The sequence below is a fragment of the Rhipicephalus sanguineus genome, chromosome 10 (genome assembly GCF_013339695.2).
Source record: "Rhipicephalus sanguineus isolate Rsan-2018 chromosome 10, BIME_Rsan_1.4, whole genome shotgun sequence".
In the NCBI taxonomy this organism is placed as follows: Eukaryota; Metazoa; Arthropoda; class Arachnida; order Ixodida; family Ixodidae; genus Rhipicephalus; species Rhipicephalus sanguineus.
The window spans coordinates 978,759-1,001,519 of NC_051185.1; the positions used below are offsets into that span (position 1 = coordinate 978,759).

The 22,761-nt window shown below is 47.3% G+C and overlaps 1 protein-coding gene across 1 annotated transcript in view; it reads right to left on the reverse strand.

Annotated features, from left to right (window-relative positions):
- Positions 1-895: 895 nt before the first annotated feature.
- Positions 896-22,761, reverse strand: part of LOC119372692 (uncharacterized) — a 96,932-nt gene continuing 75,066 nt past the window's right edge. Inside the window, exons 5-6 of the mRNA XM_037643141.2 lie at positions 6,194-6,687; positions 896-1,155 (exon numbers count right to left, since the gene is read on the reverse strand). Of these exons, the coding sequence (XP_037499069.1) occupies positions 1,031-1,155; positions 6,194-6,687 (619 nt within the window). The 3' untranslated portion in view covers positions 896-1,030. The remainder of the gene's footprint in view (positions 1,156-6,193; positions 6,688-22,761) is intronic.

Consider the following 22,761-nt stretch of genomic DNA (forward strand, 5'->3'; position numbering starts at 1 on the left):
GGTTGCATGAGCACGCTGAAAAGTTGCTCAAGACGCGCTGACGAGCATGGGATCATTAGGTCACGCGAAGGCAGCGCCACTTTAATGCATACTACTAACGCAGGCCTATATGCACATTATTATGGAGTAATACCTTTTAATATAAAGAAACAAACAATATTTCAATACTAACAAAAAAATCGTCAACCGCGTACAGTAATCAATGGTCACGTGGCCGTCTTCATCGGATCATTTATGTTTTTGCCGCCAGAGGCGCCACAGGTCATTTTTCGCGACTTTCAATTAAGAAATAAAAATATAAATCCATCTCTCACGAAAAAAACAGGGTTAGTTTGAGTCAGTGCGACAGACAATCTGTACATCAGTGGAGTCAACTCATTTGATATTCTGGGCAGTTGTCGGTCCCTTTAAGCCAGCTACGCGCTGTTGGCGCTATGTCAGGCAACATCTGCTGTCTTTTGATGCGTGAAGTCGTGTGTTAGTGTAGCATGTTCTGTGCAGCTGGCGCGATTAATGACACTTAAAATTTCCACCTGTTTGTGCATGATTTTTACTAGGCACGCTCTACCAATAATGCATAACGAAGAGTTTTTCCGTTCGCTGGCACAAGGGTCACTCGACGGATTCGCAGCTTGAAGCAAAGAGCGTAGGCTGTGGTCGCACCGTGCTTCGACTTGCAATCACGAGACATTTTATGCTTCTGGAGCAGCTTGGCACAGGAAAACGAAATCGTATAGAAAACGCGCAATATGCGCAGCTGTTCGCCCTGCTATTCATTTCTGCTCTTTACCCTAAAAAGTTGGAAAAAGCAGTACTGACACACTCAATATTCATTGCTGATACTTTCAAACTATGGATTCACTTTCTGACATCATGCAGCATGTTGCTAGAAGCATTGTTGCATGCACTAAAAAGTGCTCCAGCTTTATTCAAGTTTCAACTTAACACATTCCACACATTTGCTACACTGGTGTTGATGCCTATGATAGCTACGCAAGAAAAGCCTCTTTTGGCTTTGATGCTGACGGCATCACCTGCGCCTTGACTTGGTGACTTGAGGGCTATTGGACTTGGGAGTATCGAGTCGAGAAGTGCGTTTACGTTTGGGTGCAGTCTCTTGCGGCTCCTCTTTTACCTGCCTGAAGGACCCCTTTGCTGGAAGACCGAGATGAAACAGACAGTTGTGACATTATATTATAGTGTTGCATCAAAAAATATCCAACAAGATGACGTGTGCAGACATGAACACAAGAGAACCAGACAACACCATTGAAAGGGCTCATTGTGCCAGAAATTTAGTCAACTCTGCATCGCCACCTGTAAATCAGGCACACGCGAGTCAATGTACTCTAGAAGTACACGTTGCTGGGCTAGTCGATTCATGTTCAAATACAAAGCCACAAAAGTACAGCTGTTTTTGCGCAAAGAAAGAACCAGGGAGGGGGTTGACCCTTTCTTTGTGCAAAAACAGCCAGACTTTTGTGGCTTGTATTAGAGTCAATGTATGCTAGAGAAACCTGCATAGACATTTCATTTCTCCTGTGTGCGAGTTAACTGAAAAATGGATTACACATGCAGTTCCACAACAATTCGCGGTGGAACTGCATGCAGTGAGCGCTTCGAAGAGGTGCAACATCTGGAGCTCCACTGAAGCTGCCGGCTGGCTGGACTACCACTGCTTTCAATAAAGGTGAACTTAGATGGCAACAACTTGCAGCCTTCATCTGGTGATATGTGGCAACAATACGTGGTGCTGGAAAAGTCGGAGAGGACACTGAAGCGGCTAAACCACTATGGCCAGGTGAATCGCTACAACTGTTGGGATTAGGACACCTGCCTGATCAATGTGGCATTTTCTTTTTTTCAAAAGCATCATGCTGGTGTGGTTTAGAACTGCATGAGGAAAGGTTGTAGATGAAATTAAGAAGTGCTTCATCTCTGAAGAAGCCCGCACTGAATAGACTTTGATGCGGAGTACTCAATAACCAGGTAAGACTTGCAAAATCTCAAACTTTTCTTAAAGGGGTTTGCAACACTTTACAAGTAATCGTCAAATGGGTTCATTAACCCATATATGCCCACTCAGAAAAATGAACAACACACAAAAAAATAACAAAAAGTGTACTTCTACCCTCCAAAGAAAGCACAAGTTCTTTATTTACTGCCAGGTAAACGCAACACTTTTTCAAGCCGTCCTATACATACAGGACAATGGCCATTAGGGGTGCTATGTGCTGGTGTGGTAAGCCTTGAAACATTTCACGTGCACACCAACATTGCACTTCTTCCTCTACATGATGTCTTTCACACAAATCACGCGTTTGCCCGGAGAAAGCGGTCGGCACGTGGCAGCATGAAAAGCAAGCAATGTCTAGGCTTGCACACGTTGAGAATGAGGCCTGCTTGATGTGCTGTAGGTGGCGCTAGTCATCAGCTAAAGAAATGGCGATGTTAGAGGGCATAAAAGAAGCGTCATATATGTAAGACACTGTGTATATATGGGTTAAAAGAGCTTATTGCCTCATGAATCAACTGCAGCAAAAATTTTTAGAATCCGTCAAGTACGAGTAGAGTTACAGGAATTTGTCACACACTTCAAGCACTTTCTCTTTCATTTCGTACTAGTGAGCGCGCTGAAAGATACGCAAAGAGGGGGATGACAAGGGATCAAGATGATGCATCCCTTCATCAGCGGGCATCATGACCTTGAGCACTTTCTTTTCTTTGAGCGCGTCGATTACTTTCAGTGTGATCGCAAGAGTGCACGCAGGCATGTGGTGGCCACGGTAACCATGCAGCTCATGATGCTAAAATCAGCCAACAGCAGTGGACTTTGGGTATATGACATCGTTTGTAGAGAGAAGAGGGAGAAATTTCTATCCGACTTTTAGAATTAATTGTAAGTTCCAGGCTGCGTGCTGTGCTATAGGAGCGCTTCGTTTCAGCTTCAATGTCCTCTCAGACTTTTCCAGCACCACGTATTGTTACCACATATCACCAGATGAAGGCTGCAAGTTGTTGCCATCTAAGTTCACCTCCACTGAAAGTGGTGGTAGTCCAGCCAGCCGGCAGCTTCAGTGGAGCTCCAGATGTTGCTCCTCTTCGAAGCGCTCACTGCATGCAATTCCACCATGAATTGTTGTGGAACTGCGTGTAATCCATTTTATTGCGATAGCAACTATATGGAGTCTTGGCTGGTTTTTGCCGTCGCCGCCGTCATGCTGCGTATATGTATAAGTATGTATATATACATCAATATCCCAAAGAAAAATAAATCAGAAAAATGCTTCCGAAGCGCGGAATCGAACCAGCGACCTCTCACTTCGCAGCGCGGTGCGCTAAGCACTACTCCACAAAGCGCAGACCCCTCAGGCAGCTAACGGCGAGCGTTATATAACACCCTTTACCGTTTGCAGTCCTCCGAGACTGCAGGCGCTTATAAGCGTTTCTTCATTACCAGTGAGATGGCGGTGGAAGCGCGACGGGCGCACTTAAAGGCGTCGGCCAGCTCTCTCGCTTCTTCTAATATTTGCGCAGGGAGAACCTTGCCCTTCCGCTGTCTGCTCGCGCGGGTGCCCGAACAAGCTACCGCAGTGTTCATGATTCCCAGCGTTGTGTACATGTCGCTAAAAGCGTTTCAGATGTCGGGCACGTAACGTACGTGTACTTTTCACGTTTGCGTACATGAAGTCCCTACGTACGTGAAATTAAAACTGTCTAGTAGCTGCCGGGTAGTGATGGACGCGCGGTAGTTGCAGCGCGTCCATATCGCGCCGTTTTTCTTGCTGTCGCATTCATTGCTTCGCGGCGAAACTGTGACTTTTTTCAGTTAACTCGCACACAGGAGAAATGAAATTCCTATGCAGTTATCTCTAGCATACATTGACTCTAATACAAGGCTTGGCGTTCGGCTTGCGTGTTCTCAGGAGCCTCGACTACCGATTGGCAGTGTTTTCTGACCATGCTCAAAAAGTGTTGCAGGGCCCCTTTAGGGTAAGTTGCACAAGTCTGCAGACCCTTGCATGAAAGAAGGCAAGGTCAGACTACTCGAATTGACTACCGAGGATGCCTACAGCTTCCTCATAAGCAAGGACACCTTGGAGTCTGTAGCAGACGTGATTAACCATTGTCATCCGTTTGAGATGTTCAAAGCTAGCCACATTACTCATAAATTTGGTACATTGACCATGGTCACCACTGTTGCAAGAGCTCACATGTCCTCTAACAACCTGCGATCTTGCATCAACCATAAGACAATTGCACGTGAAGAACTTGAGCAAAGCTGTGGCCATGACAAGGGCACATGCCAGCAATGCCTCTTTGCCGTACGGTTCAGTGTGGGTCAGTTATAAATGTGGAGTGAAACTGTTGCCATGACAAGAGCACATGCCAGCAACGCCTCTTCACCGTACGGTGCAGTGTGTGCATCAGGTATAGATGTGGAGTTTGATGAAGTGCCATAATCAAGAGCGCTGGGTCGACCAACCTGCAATTTACATTCCTGCAATAGTCTCATCATGGGACAATCATCACACATCATGGGGCAACCATCACAAGTACATGGAGCATAGTAAAAGGCTTGGTGATGAGCGTGAAGCACCTGCGCACTTTCATCGCAGTATCCATGGACATGTAGCTCGATTTCACCCTAGGTGCTGTCGCTATGAGAAACCATTGACTTCTCTCCATACAACAGTCAGCATTGTAGTGTTCACTGGACACTGTACACATACTTTGGAAACTGCTTCCAGCAGAACTCCCACAGTGACTCACCCACCTCCATATCAAGCTTGACGCCCCCAAATGCATGCTTAAGCTGTTGCCCATCTCCAGGTCGCTGTGTCTCCCACCCACCACCTCGAAACTAGGTGGTGTGGATGATAGAGGTGAGGTCACAGAACATATGTCATCACCACACATATGCATGCCTCCACCTGTTTCTAGGTTGCAAAATAGGACCCATGTGCTCATATAAGAACTTCCTAAGGCTTTAACAGACACTGGTGCACCTAATTCGGTCATGAGCGTTAACTTTAATAAATCATGGCTAGGACAAAAAGTGATAATTTTCAGACAAGTGTGTTATATTTCATGCAGTGAGTGGGAGTCGCTGTACCCCATAGGTGTGCGTGTGGTCAGTGTTACATTACGTGACAGAGGGTTCAAAGTAGAATTTCATGTTCTGACCAGCTCCACGAATAACATGACCTTCGGGTTAAATTTTCCACAAGAGTGTCTTGCTACTGTAGAATGTGGCACTAAACCAGCAAGTTTGCAGTGGTGTCTCGCAGTGGAATCTCGTTTTCAGACACAGTGCAGCACCACTGATGCTCGCTGCAGTCTTTCATCACAGCTTCAAACTAATGCACATGGAACACATGGTGTGTTGTTAGCTCGCTATAATTCTTTTGGCATGGCAGAACACCATAAACAGTTTCGGAATTTACTCTGACAGTGCCGAACGCGTAAAGATGACATCAAATGTTTCAGTTCAAGAGGTGGGTACATGTGTTCTTCGCGAGCAGAGTTGCCAACTGTCCGGGACATGATATTGGTCTAGAATGTTTGCCCATTGGTGCATGCTCGTATTCTCCCGCCTCTGATGTGTAAAATGCCACAGACTTCTAAGGTTGTATCCAACTATAGGTGATATATGTACTACCGTGCAGAGAGAGAATGACCAGATAGTAAGACAAGAGGTGGACAGACATTTGTTTCATAAAACACACCGACAAACTTCCTGACTGTGGTACTGATGTGGTAGATTAAAGCTCCTTTCAGCTGTGGCTGCTCTTATGAAGGGCAGACAAGCTGCTGTGTTAATCAGAGATACAAATGGGGGATAAAAGCTGCTTCACCACTGTGTAATCTTTTGTTGCATCGTCAAGATCCTAAATGTATGCCAAAATGCATTTACTGGTTGATGTTTGACGTATCAGTAGTAGTCGAAGCATAAGCCAGCCATCAATCAGCTTTCATAACGAAGACATGAAAGGCTTAGGCAGTTGCGTAGACCTGCACATGTGCCTGATTCACATTACTATACCCGAGCATGCACAGATAAGTTCAGCTTCTACATTCTTTTCTGCCACAGTGTGTAGTCTGGTTCTCCTTTCCAGCGTTTGTCTTTCATGATGAAACAGTACCCGCTAGCTGAACTTGTAAAAGATATCCAGACTATGTCATAACTTACCTAAAGTGCTATCATCTTCTGCTTTACCTCTGCCTTCAGATTTGCGCCCAGGCAGTTCCTTTGCTTTAGAGGGTTTTGTCCCAGATGACGTGTTGACCCCTCCTCCACCTTTTGGCTCTCCTCTTGGATGGTCCTTGCTTTCTGCCTTAGATTCTGCCCGGCCATCTGTTCTGCTCTCCCCTTTGGCATTTCCTTTTGTCAAGGGCTGTTTGTGCTGCTTGTCATGCAGCCCATCTTGATACTTACTGTCAGACTTTGTGTCTGACTTACTTTTCATTCTCGGTACACCTTGGTTGTTTGGATTGCCTGTGTCGGCTCTCAGTGCTTTGGTATTACTTGATGCTGGCGAAGACTTGAGACTGGGTGTGCTGTCATTCTTAACCTTGCCATGTGCATGTTCTGGCTTAACTTTGCTAACAGAGGATGCACTATGCTTGGGCGTGCCCACATCACCTTTTCGTGATGATGCTCCCGATGAGGACTTGCAACCAGACCTGCATCAAAATAAGTGCAACTGCAATGTCAATTCCAGGTTTCGGCAAATAGCTTTATTTCACACATGAATCCTGAAATTTTGAAACCTTGTCAAGGTAGCGGCAATTCTATGTTATCGAGACACACTTGCAGCGATGGAAGCGACATTTTGCTTTTTGGAGCACACTCTGGAGCAGAAAAAATGCTAGTTTGGAGCAGCTATTGACATTTTCGGAGCAGATGGCAAAATATTCCAAACGACTCCTCAAGTTTAAAGCATTATTTAACCCTTTGTGTCATGCTATCCACTATCTCATAAGTCTCATAAGTATTATTACTTATTATTAAAGATATTGCACGTACAATTATCACTGCAAATTGCAACAAACAAATAATTAAGCAGATGGGTGGTCACTGAACACTAAGTAAGATGAGCTATATATTTAAAATATTGGGTACTTCTGACAAAAATGATATAAAACCGATGCACCTGAGCCCCAAATTATAAAAGGAACTAGAATGAAGAACTAGAATAGAATAGAAGAACTAGAGCTCAGTTGGTAGAGCATCGGACGCGTTATTCGAAGGTCGCAGGTTCGGTCCCTGCCCACGGCAAGCTATCTTTTCGTCCACTTTTCTTTCTTCACATTTACATTACATTTACTACTAATAACGTCCCCTATACTTTCCTTGGCATTATTATTGCCTGTTAGTGCTCATTAATATTGCGTATAACAAAGAAAAACAAGCCCTTAAAATTTCCACTTCTTTCCTTCATTCATAGCGAGGGTCTCGTTCTGGCAGACGATGCTTTCAGATAGTATGCGAGGAATTATTGGAACCCGCAACTTTTGGGTCAGCAGCCGAGTGCCGTAACCACTGTACCACTGAGGATACTATCTCATGGTTTCATCTGTCCTGAATCACCCTTATTGCATTGTTGGCTGCAAACCTAGCAATCGGTGATACGGCAAGCTGCAACACCGCGTGCCTGCAGTACACTGAGCACCGAAATGTATCTTATAGACTTCAGGATCTGTGCACTGGCAAACGCCACTTCAAGGCACTAGATTACTTTTCCATCTTTGCGCAGCGCACGAAATTGACAAGGCACACAAGAGGACGGGACAAGCGCTGATCTTCAACTGAAAGCACTTGTCCCGTCCTCTTCTCTTGTGTGCCTTGTCAATTTCGTGCGCTGCGAAAAAATGGATAAGTTCCAACTCGCCCACCTATCAATCCTACTAGATTACTTTATTTACTTGAATCTTAACATATACTTTTTTCTTCTGATAAAGGGAATCCAAAAATGGCCTGCTCGTTAGAATGGAATAAGAAACAAAAACCATGTTCGCGGCTTTGACAAGAGCCTCCCATCAGAGAGGACGAATGCAGTGTCATCGCCATCACAAAATGGTGATGGAGCACATTTTGTTGAGCGTTCAGGTCTGTCTACTTCATGCGTAACTAGGCCCTGTGTGTGTTTAGCTGCTCCCTATGAAGTACAAATGGTGATATGTTTTCATGATGAAAGCTCATGTCGAAGGAAAGTTATTTTGCACGCCAAAGACACCTGCATCATATCTTTTTTTTGCATACCCGAGGCCAATAACTGTGGGTAGTGCAAGCGAAGGGAGCAGATCAACAGCTTGTCGACCAGCAACAGTTTCTACGGGGCGAAAACAGAAAAATATATTGACCTCGAACAGCAGCTTGCCGACCTTCTTAAAGGGCCAGTAATAAGGCTCAGACATTTTTTTTACAATCCCCAAACAAGCTCGCTAATTCATACACTAGACCGCGGCGATCACTTTTGCGAATATTACAGCACTGCGCGCCGCACAGACCCTCCATTTCGAAAAAAAAAGTCACAGTTTCACCGCAAGGGCAAAGCAATGAATGCGATAGCAACAAATTGTAGTGTTATACGGAGTGAGGCTGGCAGCTAACTGTTTCGTATCCGATCTCGCGTAACTACTAAACGCGGGTGTTAGAGAATACGGCCGCTCCAGGGAGAGATGCTCTCTGCATAGTCACTTCGCGTTGAGAGCGCAGCACGTAGAAGAGTATACGAGCCGCCCGCTGTGATGGCAGTCGAGATAGCGTGCGCACCAGCGATCGCGACCGTGCCCTTAGATTCAAAGTTCAAAGTTGCAGCTCACACGTTCGTCGGCCCCGCTCACGCGCCCGGTAGAACATATGATGCGCGGGAGGATCTCATCAATTTCGACTTCATACGGGAGGGACATGACGGCGATAGCGAAAACCCAGCGACGGCAAAAGCCCGTCGGAATGTCCATATAATTGCTATCGCAATAAAATTGTCACGATCTGCCCCGGGATCGCGGACGAGGGTGGGGGCTGAGGCACCCGTGTTTAGGAAGGACGACCCAACAGCATGAAGGCGGTCACAAATATGACTGAGAGCTGCACTCTTCAGTGTTTATCCACCTTTTTCACGACGCCCCTGCGCGCATCCCTAGTGGAAGAGTCATGACACGTCTTTTCATCTCGGAGGCTTTTCTTCTGGCAATACCGGTTGTCATGGCCCCTACCAAGCTATACCAAGCCCCTACCAAAACGGCAGAGGGCAGCACAGGAAAATGAAAGAGGTGGATTATGGTCTCGTGACCAATGTTGCCGCCGAACCTGGCGGGCGAATGAGGCTACGCTAGAAAGGGTGCCACATGCTCGTAACACCCCTTACCCCCAGAGACTGAACACACACACACAAGAAAAGCAAAACACAAGTCCCAGCCAGGTCGATGGTGTCTTTACCAGGCAAATAGCAGTGTGGTGCCCTTCGATGTCGAGTGCTCCGCCTGGGCACTGGTGTTGGTGTGCTGGGTGTGACAACGCCAGGTGCTGCTTGAGCCGTACTCATTCCATCCTGAGGGTCTGCAGTAGGTGGCAATGATGGTAATGAACTTGGCATTGGTCCAACAGGTGGCACAAAACTGGCGACGCCTGTCACCTGCGAGGTGCTTGGTGTCTTGTTGGCAGCAACTAGTGTTGCCGTTGATCTTGACGGTGCAGACCGGGTCCCACGGCGAGCCCTCACATGGTCAGCATGCCGATGCCACATGGTTCCATCCTGCATACGTATGAGCAGCGACGAGGAGCTTGCAGGTGAGACCACCTGTCCGGCAGACCAAGGTGGGCCAGAACGAAAGTTCCTGGCGAAGACTGGCTCTCTTGGCTCCGGCAACGGCCCAGCACGGCACCCTCAGTCAGCAGCCAGCTACTGCTTTAGCTGCTTGAGGAGTGCTGTGGACTGGAGGTCCGGATGCAAAACGTCCAACGGTGTCTTCACCATACAGCCCAGCAGGGGCGGCGTTAGGATTTCTTTATTGTGGGGGGGGGGACCAAGAAAAGCGAGTGTCTTCGGGGAGGCAGTGAACTTAGGCGCTGTGTTTTAACTATGTTCCTTCCACTTTCCTCTGTTGTTTTATAAACGCCCGACTTATTAAATTGGAAGTCCGAGATATAAATCTTGTTATGATGGCACATACGCTTCCTTCAGTAGCTCAAGACTTCAATAAACATGCACGGAGTTCTGCTTAGCTAAGTGCAACATATTAGATATTGAGGCCGTGCATGATCAATAAATGCCAATCATTGCTCAGCCCCAACGCTTTTGTGCATTGCAATTTCTCCCATAATTCATCGAGACAGCGGCTGCCTCGACAACTTACACGTAAAATGACTTGAGGAGTTGACTTACATCGAGATAAAATATTATCTGCAAGATTTTATCTCAATCTAAGTCAACTCTTACAAGAGAAATCATCGAGGCACCAGCCATATTACGTATGGGTTAGAATTGCATTAGCTGCCTGTCAGTGTTGCCTCGTGTGAAAAAGAGCTGAGCTTCCTTGATAAGATACCACGAAAACAGCGACTTGAGAAGCTGTGCGCAGCTACGATAATTTTTTTTGTCAAGTGTTCAGTATAAATAGCTGTGCACAAGCGAAATAACCATTTTGCTGAGAGTCAGCGCTGCCTTTGTCTTTTGTGTGCCTCTCTACGTAGCCGTCGGTACATGCGCTGTTTCCCATTCACTGTGCTTTGTGTCAGTTACCAATCAAAAGATGTGAAAAGCAAAAGCTATTTTATTTACGTACGTTCACTACAATCTTCGAGAACACAATAGGGTACCAATTGCTCGGTGGCTGAAATCTTAACAACAGTATGACTGGGCTTATGAAGACCCAGGTTCTAAACATTCAAGCAACGCAGTAAGATAAAATTAATATTTTGCATGTTTACACAGCAGTGCTTCTGGTAATAAAATGAAAATTTATATAGTGTGTCGAACAGCGCATACACAAAAAGCAGTACCAAATTAAAAAAACTACACCATCTCCCGCTAAAGGGGACCATGAGGCGATGCGAAGCCGGAGCACTTGCACGATCGCGTTCCGTTGACGTTCGTTGGGCATGCTACTGACCTCGTGTCGTGGAACACGAAGACGAACGCTATGCGCGTCGTGTCTTCCCTCTAGCCTGGCCGTTAATTCTCACAGGGCGAGTGGGGAACACGGTCGACAGGCGCGCGAGAGGGGGGCAGCATAGGAGAGGAGAGAGAGCGGGAGGGAAAGTGGAGAGGGGAAAAGTGGGAGTGGAAAGGGCTTGCGCATGTGCAGTAAGGGTGGTAACTAGAGCTGTGCACGGGCCGTATTTCCAAGCCCGAGCCCGGCACCACCGACTTTGTCGAAGGCCCGCCTGAGCCCGACGGCAAAGGGCTGTGAGCCCGCCCGGCCCGGCCCGACGTACGAAAACACAATACCGGGCCCGGCCCGGCTTTTTGAAGGTTCGCTGCAAAAACAAAACATCGTTTTCCGGTAATTTGGCATTTTATTGAGCACAGCAAATGTGATCAAACGACACACGACGAACAGTCTCTATTACACAGATTACAAATTGTCATGCAAAAACAGCAAGCAAGTAGACGGCCTCATGCCAGCAACAATGGAGTTCGCTCGCCAAAGCCGTCACGTGTATGGGGTATGCCCATGCAATGCCTCCCGGCCTATGCAAGCGTAAGCTTGCACGAAGGCGATCTACGTCGGGTCGCTCGTCGCTGTCGCGTACATTTTCACTCATATGGGATTTGGCCTTAAATCTAACGCGAACAGTCGCGTGGTGCCGTCACTAGCTCAGGTGGTGTTACTTCTCTGTTTGTCGGAGTGCAACAGAGGCAGTGCTTTACCTGCTCCCCTTTTGTTTAAAGTAGCGAATGGAAAGGAAAAGCGGTAAAGGGCGGTCACGAAAAAGGCGCTGTATGCGTGCTGGAAAACAATTCCAGCTCATTCTCTATATTTCGGGCTTGAGTCAGGCTTTGCACCGGGCTTGAGCCCGGCCCGATAGAACTCCAAGTAGCCCGAGCCCGGCCCGGGCCCGAGGTGAAAATACATCGGCCCGCCCAAGCCCGGCCCGCGGGCCGGGTCGGGCTCGGGCTACCCGGAGGCCGTGCACACCTCTAGTGGTAACATCGCACACCAACGTTTCTAGAACCAGGTCAATTTCGCAGCTCCCCATAGACGCTTGCTCTCCGAAGTGGACGCGACGGACGACGCAAGAACTAGCGGCGCTGCAGTTCCACCTTGCATCATGCCTCATGCGTCGTCTGCTACAACACCCATGTGACCTATCGTCGCTACAGCTTTCGGCGGCCGTGACAGCCGAGATTCCAAGATTTAAATTTTTTTAATAATCTCGACTGTTTTAAAGAGCGATTATTTCACAAGCTAAGCTCCAGGAACATCAAAAGATAATCAAACGTGACCTATAATAATAGTACAATCTCACACGTCTAGCTGTCCTCTCGCACGAATATTCCATTGCCATCAACCTGTGTTTAGCCGCCACGGTGGAACAGTGGTTACGGTGCTCGGCTGCTGACCCGAAGGTTGCGGGATCGATCACGACTACGGCGGTCGCGTTTTTTCTGTGAAGGCGAAAATGACATTGCCTCATGTACTTAGATTTGTCATACTAAGCAGGTCGTAAAACAGATGACCGTTGTTAATTTTCGGGCGAACTAATTCTGATTTCTTGAGAAAGGCGTACAACGCGAACTATAGTTGATCAAAGTACCTGATTTTATTCCCTGAGCTCGGTTAGGAGACTTGTAGCAAAGTTAGTCTTCACGATTCTGGTGGGATTGGCATTCAGAAGATATTTCTTGCAAGTCTCTGCCCTGATTCGGAGAAGTGATGACCAGTGTTCGTTTCCGAGCCGCTCGTGCAACACGGGCATCAAGATGACATCCTTCAGCTTTGTCCCTTTCACACGTGCTAAATCGAAAGAACTGCTTCCCAAGCGAGCACAGAGAAACGCGCAACGCGTCGCAAGCGGCTACTACTCGCGCGTCTGAGAAAAACTATGCCTGGGACGTCGCTAGTTTTGCCATTGGAGGAACGCTTCCACGCGTTTCGAGCGGGCGCCGTGTGGTGGGGCCAGCAACTGCACCGCCGAAGCCAGCGAGAGCGATGGTGTCGGCAACATTGTGTCGGTGCAGCGTCAGCAGCTGGCTGCTTTGTTCAGGCGGTTGATCGCGCGTTCTTGACGTGCGCTGGAGCAGCGTCAGTCATTTCCTTGCATAAAGCTCGGCTAGAGCTTAGGAACTTTTCGCGACAGGGGTTTTCTTTCAAGCAGCTTGGCGGTAGCGTTCCTGTCGGATACTCCTTAAAGCGGCCTCATAAACTTTCTGGCAATTAGCAGCAGCAGCTCTTCGCGGTGATCGAAGTCTGTGTTTGCACAATTCAACACTGGTATAAGGTCCACGAGCTCTTCCACAATCCTGTGAACGCAAAGTTCAAGGGGTTTCGCGACCAACCTCCGATGAGGAAGCACACAGTCCACGAATCTACGAAGGCCTACAAGCAGCTATGGATAAAACAGGCCATAGTGCGAAAGTAAAGACTGCACACTACAGGGTTACTTGTTGGTAGTGCTAGGCAGTATCGAAGATACATGTATCTTAGATACTATCTTAGATACTCTTTGGGTATCTTGTATCTGTATCGCGATACGTCTCGCAAGAAGAGTATCTGTATCTGTATTTCCGATACATTCAATAATGTATCGTGTATCTTCAGATACAAGATACTCCTTAGGAACACCACCCTACGAAACAATAATCGCTGGCTCAACTCCGCTTCTCAAGCTGGTACTGGTGCCACTAAATCGCCTGAATAAAACTAAGGGCAGTGACATAATTTTCTCTTTCTGGCAGAGTGCACCAGTGAGGGCAGGCGATGAGGTGTGCGCGTCCGTTTTGGTTGAGCAGAGTAACATGACAGTGCTCGCGCAGTCTCGACAGAACAAGCACGCGAACGTCTATGCTTAGCTCACATGCCTTTCGTTTTCTCGGTTTTTTTTCTTTTTACTTGTGCCAGTGCCATGGCACTTACCCTTATCCACTGTCCAGCGGCGCGTACCACAACGCGTGCTGCGATTATCACGCAAATTCTGATGCCGTTCTCCTGCGTGGTGCTTCGTTACGAAATCTGAAGCACAGGGTTGCTTTGCGTCTCATGGCTTTCACACATCAGCGATTTGAAGGTTTCTGTGGATGTAAGTTCGACTTATATGCGATTGACTTATGTGCAAAGAAGATTCTAACATTAGCACCTCTATTACCGCTGCTAGATCTAATAGGGCAAGCGTTTACCTAACAGAAGATAACTTCGTTTACCCTATCTTTTTCTACTTGCTGTCGATCGAGTCCCAGCCGCGGCAGTCGCATTTTCGATGGAGGCGAAAATACTTGAGGCCCGTGTACTTCGATTTAGGTGCACGTTAAAGAACTCCAGGTGGCCGAAGTTTCCGGAGCCCTCCACTATGGCGTCCCTGATAATCGTATCGTAGTTTCAGGACGTTAAACCCTAACAATTATTATTATTCTTATCTTCCTGCTATCTTTATCCAAAGAGTCTTTGAAATCATAATTTGATTGTTAGCACAAGCGCTTTCTTGGTTGTCCTTCTCTTGCATCCCGTACATTACCTAGCGCTTTGAACTGTTTTTTTTCCAGTATGGTCACAGCAATGTCTGTTGTAACGTGCTGTAAAAATAACCTTTGTGCTTTATTCTTCAAAGCAGTATTTGCCGGAGCTAGTTGGTTCATAGCTAACACTGGTTTGAGCAGCGGAACTGAAAACGAGGGACAAAAAGGAAGACTGACAAGGACATCGCTGTCCTTTTTTGTCCCCCGTTTTAAGTTCCGCGGCTCAAACCAGTGTTAGATTAATTCTTACTTTTAACTGTCTGCTTTATTTCTGCTACAGTTTACACATTTATATTTCACTTAAGTTTACTGTTCTGCCAAGGCGATTCTGAAAACAAATATGTAATTATGTGGGCGCGCACTGACTATACAGTACCAAATATCCTGCTTACTGCTTAGCAAAATAGCGAAATTGAGTTTGCACTATAATAATGGAAATAATTAGGAGCCATATTAAAGTCGTTAGGAAGGGAATTCAAGAAACACTGCTATTACTTGTGGGGGTGCTATAGGCCTCCAACGCTCAAGTTTGCGCAGCGCCGTCCGCCGCCCCAGCGGAGAGAGGGGAAAACTCCGGTAGCTGGGACGGGTCGCTCTTGCTTGGTTTTCCCATCGCGCGCGCGGAGAACGTGCTCCCCGGGCGCATTTTTCACGCTATGGGTGCCGTTCCTTCGTCGTACTCGAAAGCAGGCACGCAGTCTTGCTGCATTGTGAACTGTCACAAAAGTTTAAAAATGTCGAAGAGCCGAAAACTTTCTGTCATGTTCTACGGTTTCCAATGCAAGCAGTCCGAGGAGCAGAGGCGTCAAGAGTGGATTATGGCAGTTCGCCGCGATGCTTTCGCGGTCTTGTCACCTTGAAGCAGTTTTTGTCGTACACAGTATTACGAACTATTAACGGGGAGAAACGCGATGATCGTGCTCATTTGAAAGGGAAGTGCGTTTGTGAACCGAAGTTACAACAAATAGACAGCCGCTGTACGTTTCGAGATTGCGCGCTGGCTTTCCGAGTCAACCATTTGTAATGTTACAGCAGCGGAGCATTTGGGCTTATTACACCACAGTTTAAATAACGTACCGTGAGTACTAAGTGTTTAATTCAGCTGATTGCGGTACATTTCCCGTCGCGGCTCCCTGTAAACAGAATTAAGCTGTATGTTTGCACTGAGCGTTTATATTGGCCTTGCATGCGACACGCCGTGATTGCTTAGAAGGCTGAAGTGTTGCGCTGCTAAAATCGTGGTCATGGGTTCGATTCACGCATACAGCAGCTGCATTTCGATGGGAGCGAAATGCACTAACACCGGCGTACTTAGATTTACGTACACGTTAAAGAAACCCAGGTGGCCGAAATTAATCCGAATTAATCCACCACGGCGTGCCTCGTATTAATGTCATGCGTTCGGCACGTAATAAAAAGCCTTGCATGCCGCTTTGGAAACGAGCTGAAAAAAGAACCAAGGTGGCAATTAAATTTTCGATGGCTTCGCGAATTCAGATGCGCTTATTATTGGGCACAAATCTCGGTATAATCATAAACATGCGCGATCCCAGTGGGTATTGTATAGTATCAGGGGCGTAGCCAGAAATTTTTTCGGGGGGGGGGGGGGGGGGGGGGGGGGGTCCAACCATACTTTATGTATGTTTGTGCGTGCGTTTGTATGTGTGCGTGTACATATACGCAAGCAAAATTGAAAATTTTCGGGGAGGGTTTGAACCCCCCCCCCCCCCCCTGGCTACGCCCCTGTATAGTATGATGCTGAGCAAGCGAGCTGTCGAAACAACCAAAGCGACATTCGAATGACACGGTGCGTGATCAGGCGTCGATATTATTCGAAATGAAACACGCCTCTGCAAGAAACATGCATCGTCGAAGTGGGCATGAAATATTTATTTATTTTTTGTTTGCGTATATCATTATGCTGTCAAAGGGAGCTATAAAAAAATCCAAGGCGACATTAAACTTGCGATCCGACGTTATCATTCGATGCAAAACTCTGCAAAAGTGAAACTCCCACGAAACTGAACACTGCGCATTGCGATGCAGCCAGTGACTCAACAGGGCAGATGTAAATTTATGCTCTTCACATTGAGCTCATAATAAATTTAAAGCCGCACGACAAACTTGGCATCCAAGCAATTGAAAAGTTATCAATAGAAAACGCACGCGAAAGCGTGCTGGGTGATTGCTGACAGCTCCGAGTATACACGACTGCCGCAACGAATGTGCGTTTTACCGGTAACATAATTACAGAACTCGCGCAGTCACCTCCCTACTCATGTCAAAGAAATGTGCCCGTTCAGCATCTGCACGCACGTAGCGCTCGCACAAACAGCATCGCCCTTGACGACCTGCTCGGTCCCGAAAAGGTGGTCGATCAACCGTCCTCCTCTGGTAAGATTCCCACCGTTAAGGTGGCGGTCCCACTCCGGCGAACCCCCCTCCGCATTTTACGCATTGTTTGCGGACGCACTGTGCTCGCTGCGCTTGACAAATAAATATTAATTGTAATAATTCAGAAAGCTTATGATCTCCGCTTTCTAATGACACCTGGTGTTAATGCCTGTTCGGAAGCGTTACCTAATAGCAATGAAAATAGTGTGAGCAACAAAAGGCATTTTCGTTGTACAAGCCTCCGTTGTACTGCCAGTACGGCGAAACTGTTCAACATAACAAGACCAAATTTACCCTGCCTTTAGAAGAAGTGCTATTTAAGGTTTCTATGAAGAGATATTAGCCATAAAATAATTAGTAATTTATTTACGCTCCAATGAAAATGGACAAAATATTAAAAGTTTTTGTGAGAATATCTTTTTTACTTTTCAAAGCAGAACAATAATATTTAGTGGCTAGGTAGACTACATTACACTTATTTTCCATGCGAAGTTGCTTTGTGTTCTGACGAAAACTTGATGAATTATTATTGTGTCAATGCGGCAGTTTATGGCTGTACTTGGTCACGCATTACCGATGAAGCGACAAAACTATACAAGCTGATACTGTGAACTTCTACATAATGAAGAAGCAAGGCCCTTTCTATGATTCTATGAAGAGAAAATTCCTTTATCTTTATTATGGAACCTGCAAGACAGCAGTGAATTTACGTAATTTTCCTGCTGACCAGTCCCGTAGAAACTCGCTTTTTTCCCTTTTAGACGCTAATTGTTAACGAGTATTGCATATTAGTAGATGCATATTGTGTTTTTATCTACTTGTGCTCACTAACTTGACCACTCAGTGCTTCAAACAAAATATTTTCAATGAATCATAAGTCTCACAGGCGTTTTTTGGTGGTAGCTCCATCTATGAAATGAAACATCAAGTTGCTTTACGCGAGTTCAAGCGTTCGCCAAAAGTGGCGCAATTAAACATAATAAAACGGGTAGAACAGGCATGAATTATATCTCCAGGCCTCATAGTTTGCTTCACTAGCTAAGTCTAGTCGCCGCGCGTAACAAACACCAACCGTAAAAGGAGGAGGGCTTAGTGATAAACCCTTTCCACTCGCCCGACGTCAGCAGGTGGGGCGGTCTCATCAAGCGGCAAATGGTTTCGGTATGCAGGAAGATTGCGCGTTCGTCACGCGTTCTTAGAACCAGTGTTCCCCGGCACGTCTTCAGTAATGTGCATCTCTTTGTGGTTCAGCTGCTCGTGTTTTGCGCGTTCCTTTGAGTGTTTTCGTGCCTGTGAGGTTCGAAATTGTGAAAGGAAGGACGCTGACATGCCGTGTGAATGTTACGTATGTAGCGCCGCTTCAAAGGGGACACGATGGTGAACGTATGAAAGCTTGTCATTGCCGGAATTTTCAAAGTATGCCTGTCGAGCACTGTGCCGACAACTTCCACTGACCAGTAGTGGTAAGTTGTACCCAATCAGGTAATTACATCCTAGTTGCAACGATGCGACAGAAGCGAGACTTTGTTGAAGATGCAGAACGTTCTAGTCAACGTGGCAGAATATTCAATGTACGGGACCCTGGAAAAGTTATATTGTGCTTTGTGAAAAGACGCACTCACTTCGGATAAGACGATCACTGCCTTTGCCTCTAATGAGCGCTGCGGTGTCAGGAAACAGTTTGACTGAGGAGGACTACTCTACCTAGTGGGATAACGCTGTTGCGCACTGCTACTTTGTCGTAAAGCGGCTTGCTGCGTAGCCACAACTACTACTAATGATCGGATAACAACTAGTTCGTAGCAAAGTACAAGCCGGACAGTACAATGTCTGGTCAACGAAGAATAACCTGACTTAGACGCACGTGAGAGTGGCCACATGAACAAAATAGTGCCGATACATATGCTACTGACGAACATTTTGTTGAAAAACTTTTGCGGCAACCTAAATGGAAAACTTGTCGATGGTGCCTGTAAGTCAAAATAAAGGAAAACCACAGCTTTCCACAACAAATAAGTGTATTCATGCTTTTATAGAACAAGCATAAATAAAAACTGGATTCTGTAAAAGCCTACATGACCGGTCATGTAAGCCACCAAGGCGACCCTGTCCAGCTCTGACCCAGTGCAGCAACAAGCCCTGGTCGACCGTCGTGCCCGGGCGGCGGCAAGAGCCAATGGTCTTCCGGACTAGGAGGCCCACCCCCAATAGCGACTTATTTCTACCAATAAATGTTGTATTCTCTCCCTCCCAAGGGGGGGGGGGGGGGCGCCCAGCCCCCTCGTGTGCACGCCTACGCTGGCCGATGTACCTATACTCAGTTTCATACAATATATGCAACGCTGTGGAAGCTATACAAGAAGTTCAGTCAGCAGTATGTGTGATTACGCGCGTCTTGTGCCTGGCTTTCATCGTTGTAAACGCTCGTGCGAGACGACCACGAACGCGCCTGCACAGCGTCGCGAAAGGTTACAAATGAGAACAAAGAGACGAAAATAACGGGGTGTCTTGCCCTCCAACGCACAAACCATCTTGGTTTATTACTGTTCCCAAGAGAAAAAAAAATCATGCCTCACATGGAAAAATCATTGTCTTCTTCCTCACGCAAACGCATTCATTGTCAGACGTCTCGCTGGCAGAAGCATGTGTTCTAGGAGGTTCTAACTCCGGTAATTAGTGGTAGTCATGTGTTCAACTGATCATCAAGATGTACTTTATTTTGGGTAACCGTTTATTGCAGTTTGAGAGGATGAAATTTCGCAGATAACTCTCGAATTATAATTTGCTGAAATCTGTCTGTCCATCTTTTCCTCCTCCAATTGTAATAAGCAAAACGTGACGCCCCCCCCCCTCCCCCCCCCCACACACAAAAGACATGCGCTCGCGCGATGCTATAAAAGTCACTGGCACGATCGCTAAAATGAACCAAAATGATTGTTTTAGTAGCGGCCGTGCAATTCCACTGAAACGCTGCGAAGCGTTTGATGTTTTGTTCAATACTATTTCACTGAGGCACATTATATTATGTGAGTGCGTTAGTGAGAGCGTAGCGCGTGCGTGTGGGTGAGAGCGTGTGTGTGTGCGTGTGTGAGTGCACGCTGTTGTACGCACCAGTGTGCGTGTGTTTGCGTGTTTTTTTTTCTTTTGTTCTCAAGCGATTGTATTTCGACGCTGCGCTGTCCTTTCTCAAGGGCTGCAATAGGAAGCGAGCGTTTGTCCTTACAAACTGGGGCACTTATCGTCATGTCGTTGAAACGACGCCAACAGTTGGCCCCGATTGTAGGTGAAAGACGCCGTCCGCGTTTGTGCTCCTTGCTTTTTGTCGGCCGATTTCCGTCACCTAGCGCGACATATAACATATAAAACACGCGCGAGGCGACGCTGACCATACTTGCGCGCGCAATTTTCTCGCTTTCTGCAAACGTGGATGAGTGGTGTCGTCTGTTGTCGTTTTTCGAACTATTGGCAAGATGGTGGTAGTGGAACCGCCACCTTAAAACGTTTTTTTCCATCTCTGGGATTTTTCTAAACCTTCAGAGCAAGCGACACGTGAAGCTGCACGTGCACGGCGAGCAGAGAACAGCGCGTGCAGGGTGCCTGAACGTGCGGAGACAGCGCAGTCAAAAGGCTGGTGTGGGGACAGGAGCGACCGGTTTTCGCAAGAAAGGCGGCGAAACGCGTGCGACGCAGCGCCCCCTGGCCGAGCTTGGGAGGCCTATCAGCCCCTGTAAAGTTGTCTGCGCCTCATGGCGCACGCGCGCCTCGCGGATAGGCCGTCGGAGGCAGTGGCGCTGGGCTCGCGAGCGTTGGGGTTTGCGCGTAAGCGACGGCCACGCCACCGGAGAGAGGCGAGCGAGGCCGCCGGGCTGGAAAAAGGAAGTCTTGGGATTTGGCGGCTGGCGTGGACGGCAGCTCCCGCGGAGGGTCCCGCAGGGGGATGATACCGCGGCTCGTTTCCCTCGGGGCCCCTCGTAGTGGTGAGTCGTGCGTCCTCGCGACGCCGCATTCGCGGTTATTGCTTGTCGTATGCTGTCTTATGTTATGGTGTATTTCATGTCCTACGTTGTTGAGTGTGTGTTATGTTATCCAAGTATTCATTGTCCGCGTGTAATTGTTTTAGCGAGTAACTAGTTTGTAATAATAGGATTCGGCCGGCGAGCTCGCCGAATGTAAAAGCAGTGTGTAATAAACTTGAATGTGTTCGTTGAACCGACCGCGTCTGCTGTCTTCCGTGTGTTCCGAGAGCGGCGATGACACACACCTCTCAGATCCCACACACTAAATGACCCGTTTTTCTCATGAGCGTCCCAACAAGCCGTTTCAGTCAATTGTTCATTGGCACTACATCTTTTTTATTGTCTTACATTAACAGGTAAGTTGACGATACTTCATGCTTAATTATCACAGCTATTAGGGGTGCCGCCTGTATCACGTTTCAATACTTATCCACGATGAATGTTTGATACAAAACCGCTTTTCTATTTTATTTACGTATATTTGTTTTGTTTTTTTTTGAGGCCTCCCTAATTTTTTTTATTATTACAAATCGCCAGGTAATCGGAGCTATAAGTGACAATAGCGTGAATATCAGCGGCGTCCTGCGACAATTTGTGCAACGATACTGTCACGCGCTCTTATTTCTTTATTTTGGTGCGATCGGGTTGCAACCGCACAAGAAATATTAGCAGCGCTCGGCTCAAACAGCACCGCAATGTTCTGAAATCTTCGCGATTGTTTCAGATTGTTCCGTTAAGATTGCGCGCGAATCCCAGCCGCGGCGGCCATATTTCGATGGAGGCGAAATGCTAGAAGCCGGTGTACTCAGATTTAAGTGCACGTTAAAGAACCCCAGGTGGTCGATATTTCCGGTGCCCTCCACTACGGCGTCCATCATAACCATATCGTGGTTTTGTGGTGCAAAACCGGAACAATTATTATTAAAATTATGCGCAGGATGCGAGCATTCTAGTTAGTTCGGGAGCTTACGCGAGCACTAGCGGTAACGCTGGAAGGTTCGATCATGATGTATAGAAGACCACGTGTTCCGCCGATGATCAGAATACCGAAGGCCGACAGGGAACCCAAGCTCAAGTTTGGGCGCGATGCTCGCGCGGCTGAGCTATGCGTTTCTGAGGGCAGACACTGCCTGCGAAGGTGCTTTGTCGCCGTATTTGCCAGCAGCGGCGGCAAGGCCGAATGAGTGCGCGCATGCACTCCTCATTCGGCCCAGAGCACTGCTAGTCGGCAATAGATTGCACCACAGATGCAATCCGAGAGCTCTGCGCGTGCGCGGAAGCTGGGGCGGCAGTGTTGTGGCCGTGGATGCCTTGTCTGTTTTCTTTCTTCGTCCCTGTCTAGTCGCGCTTACCACTCTTCATGGATGCCCCCAGTTGCCATAAGAGCAGTGGCGCCGCTCGACGTTCCTTTGGAAGCCTGATGGCCTGATAGGCTTCGCTTGTAATTTGAGTTACTTAGTTTTCTGGGCACAAGCTTGCCCAGTGAGCAATTTCGTCTCTACCAGAGTGACTGCCGCCTTCTTCATTGTCACCACCACGTGGCAGGCATTTCTCTCGTTGAATAAAAATAGTTAAAAGATTGCACGTTAGTGAGTATATTGAAAACGAACGCTTTACGCCAGCAGATAAGTAGAATATGAAAAGTCACTGCAGCTTTATGAGCTCTACGT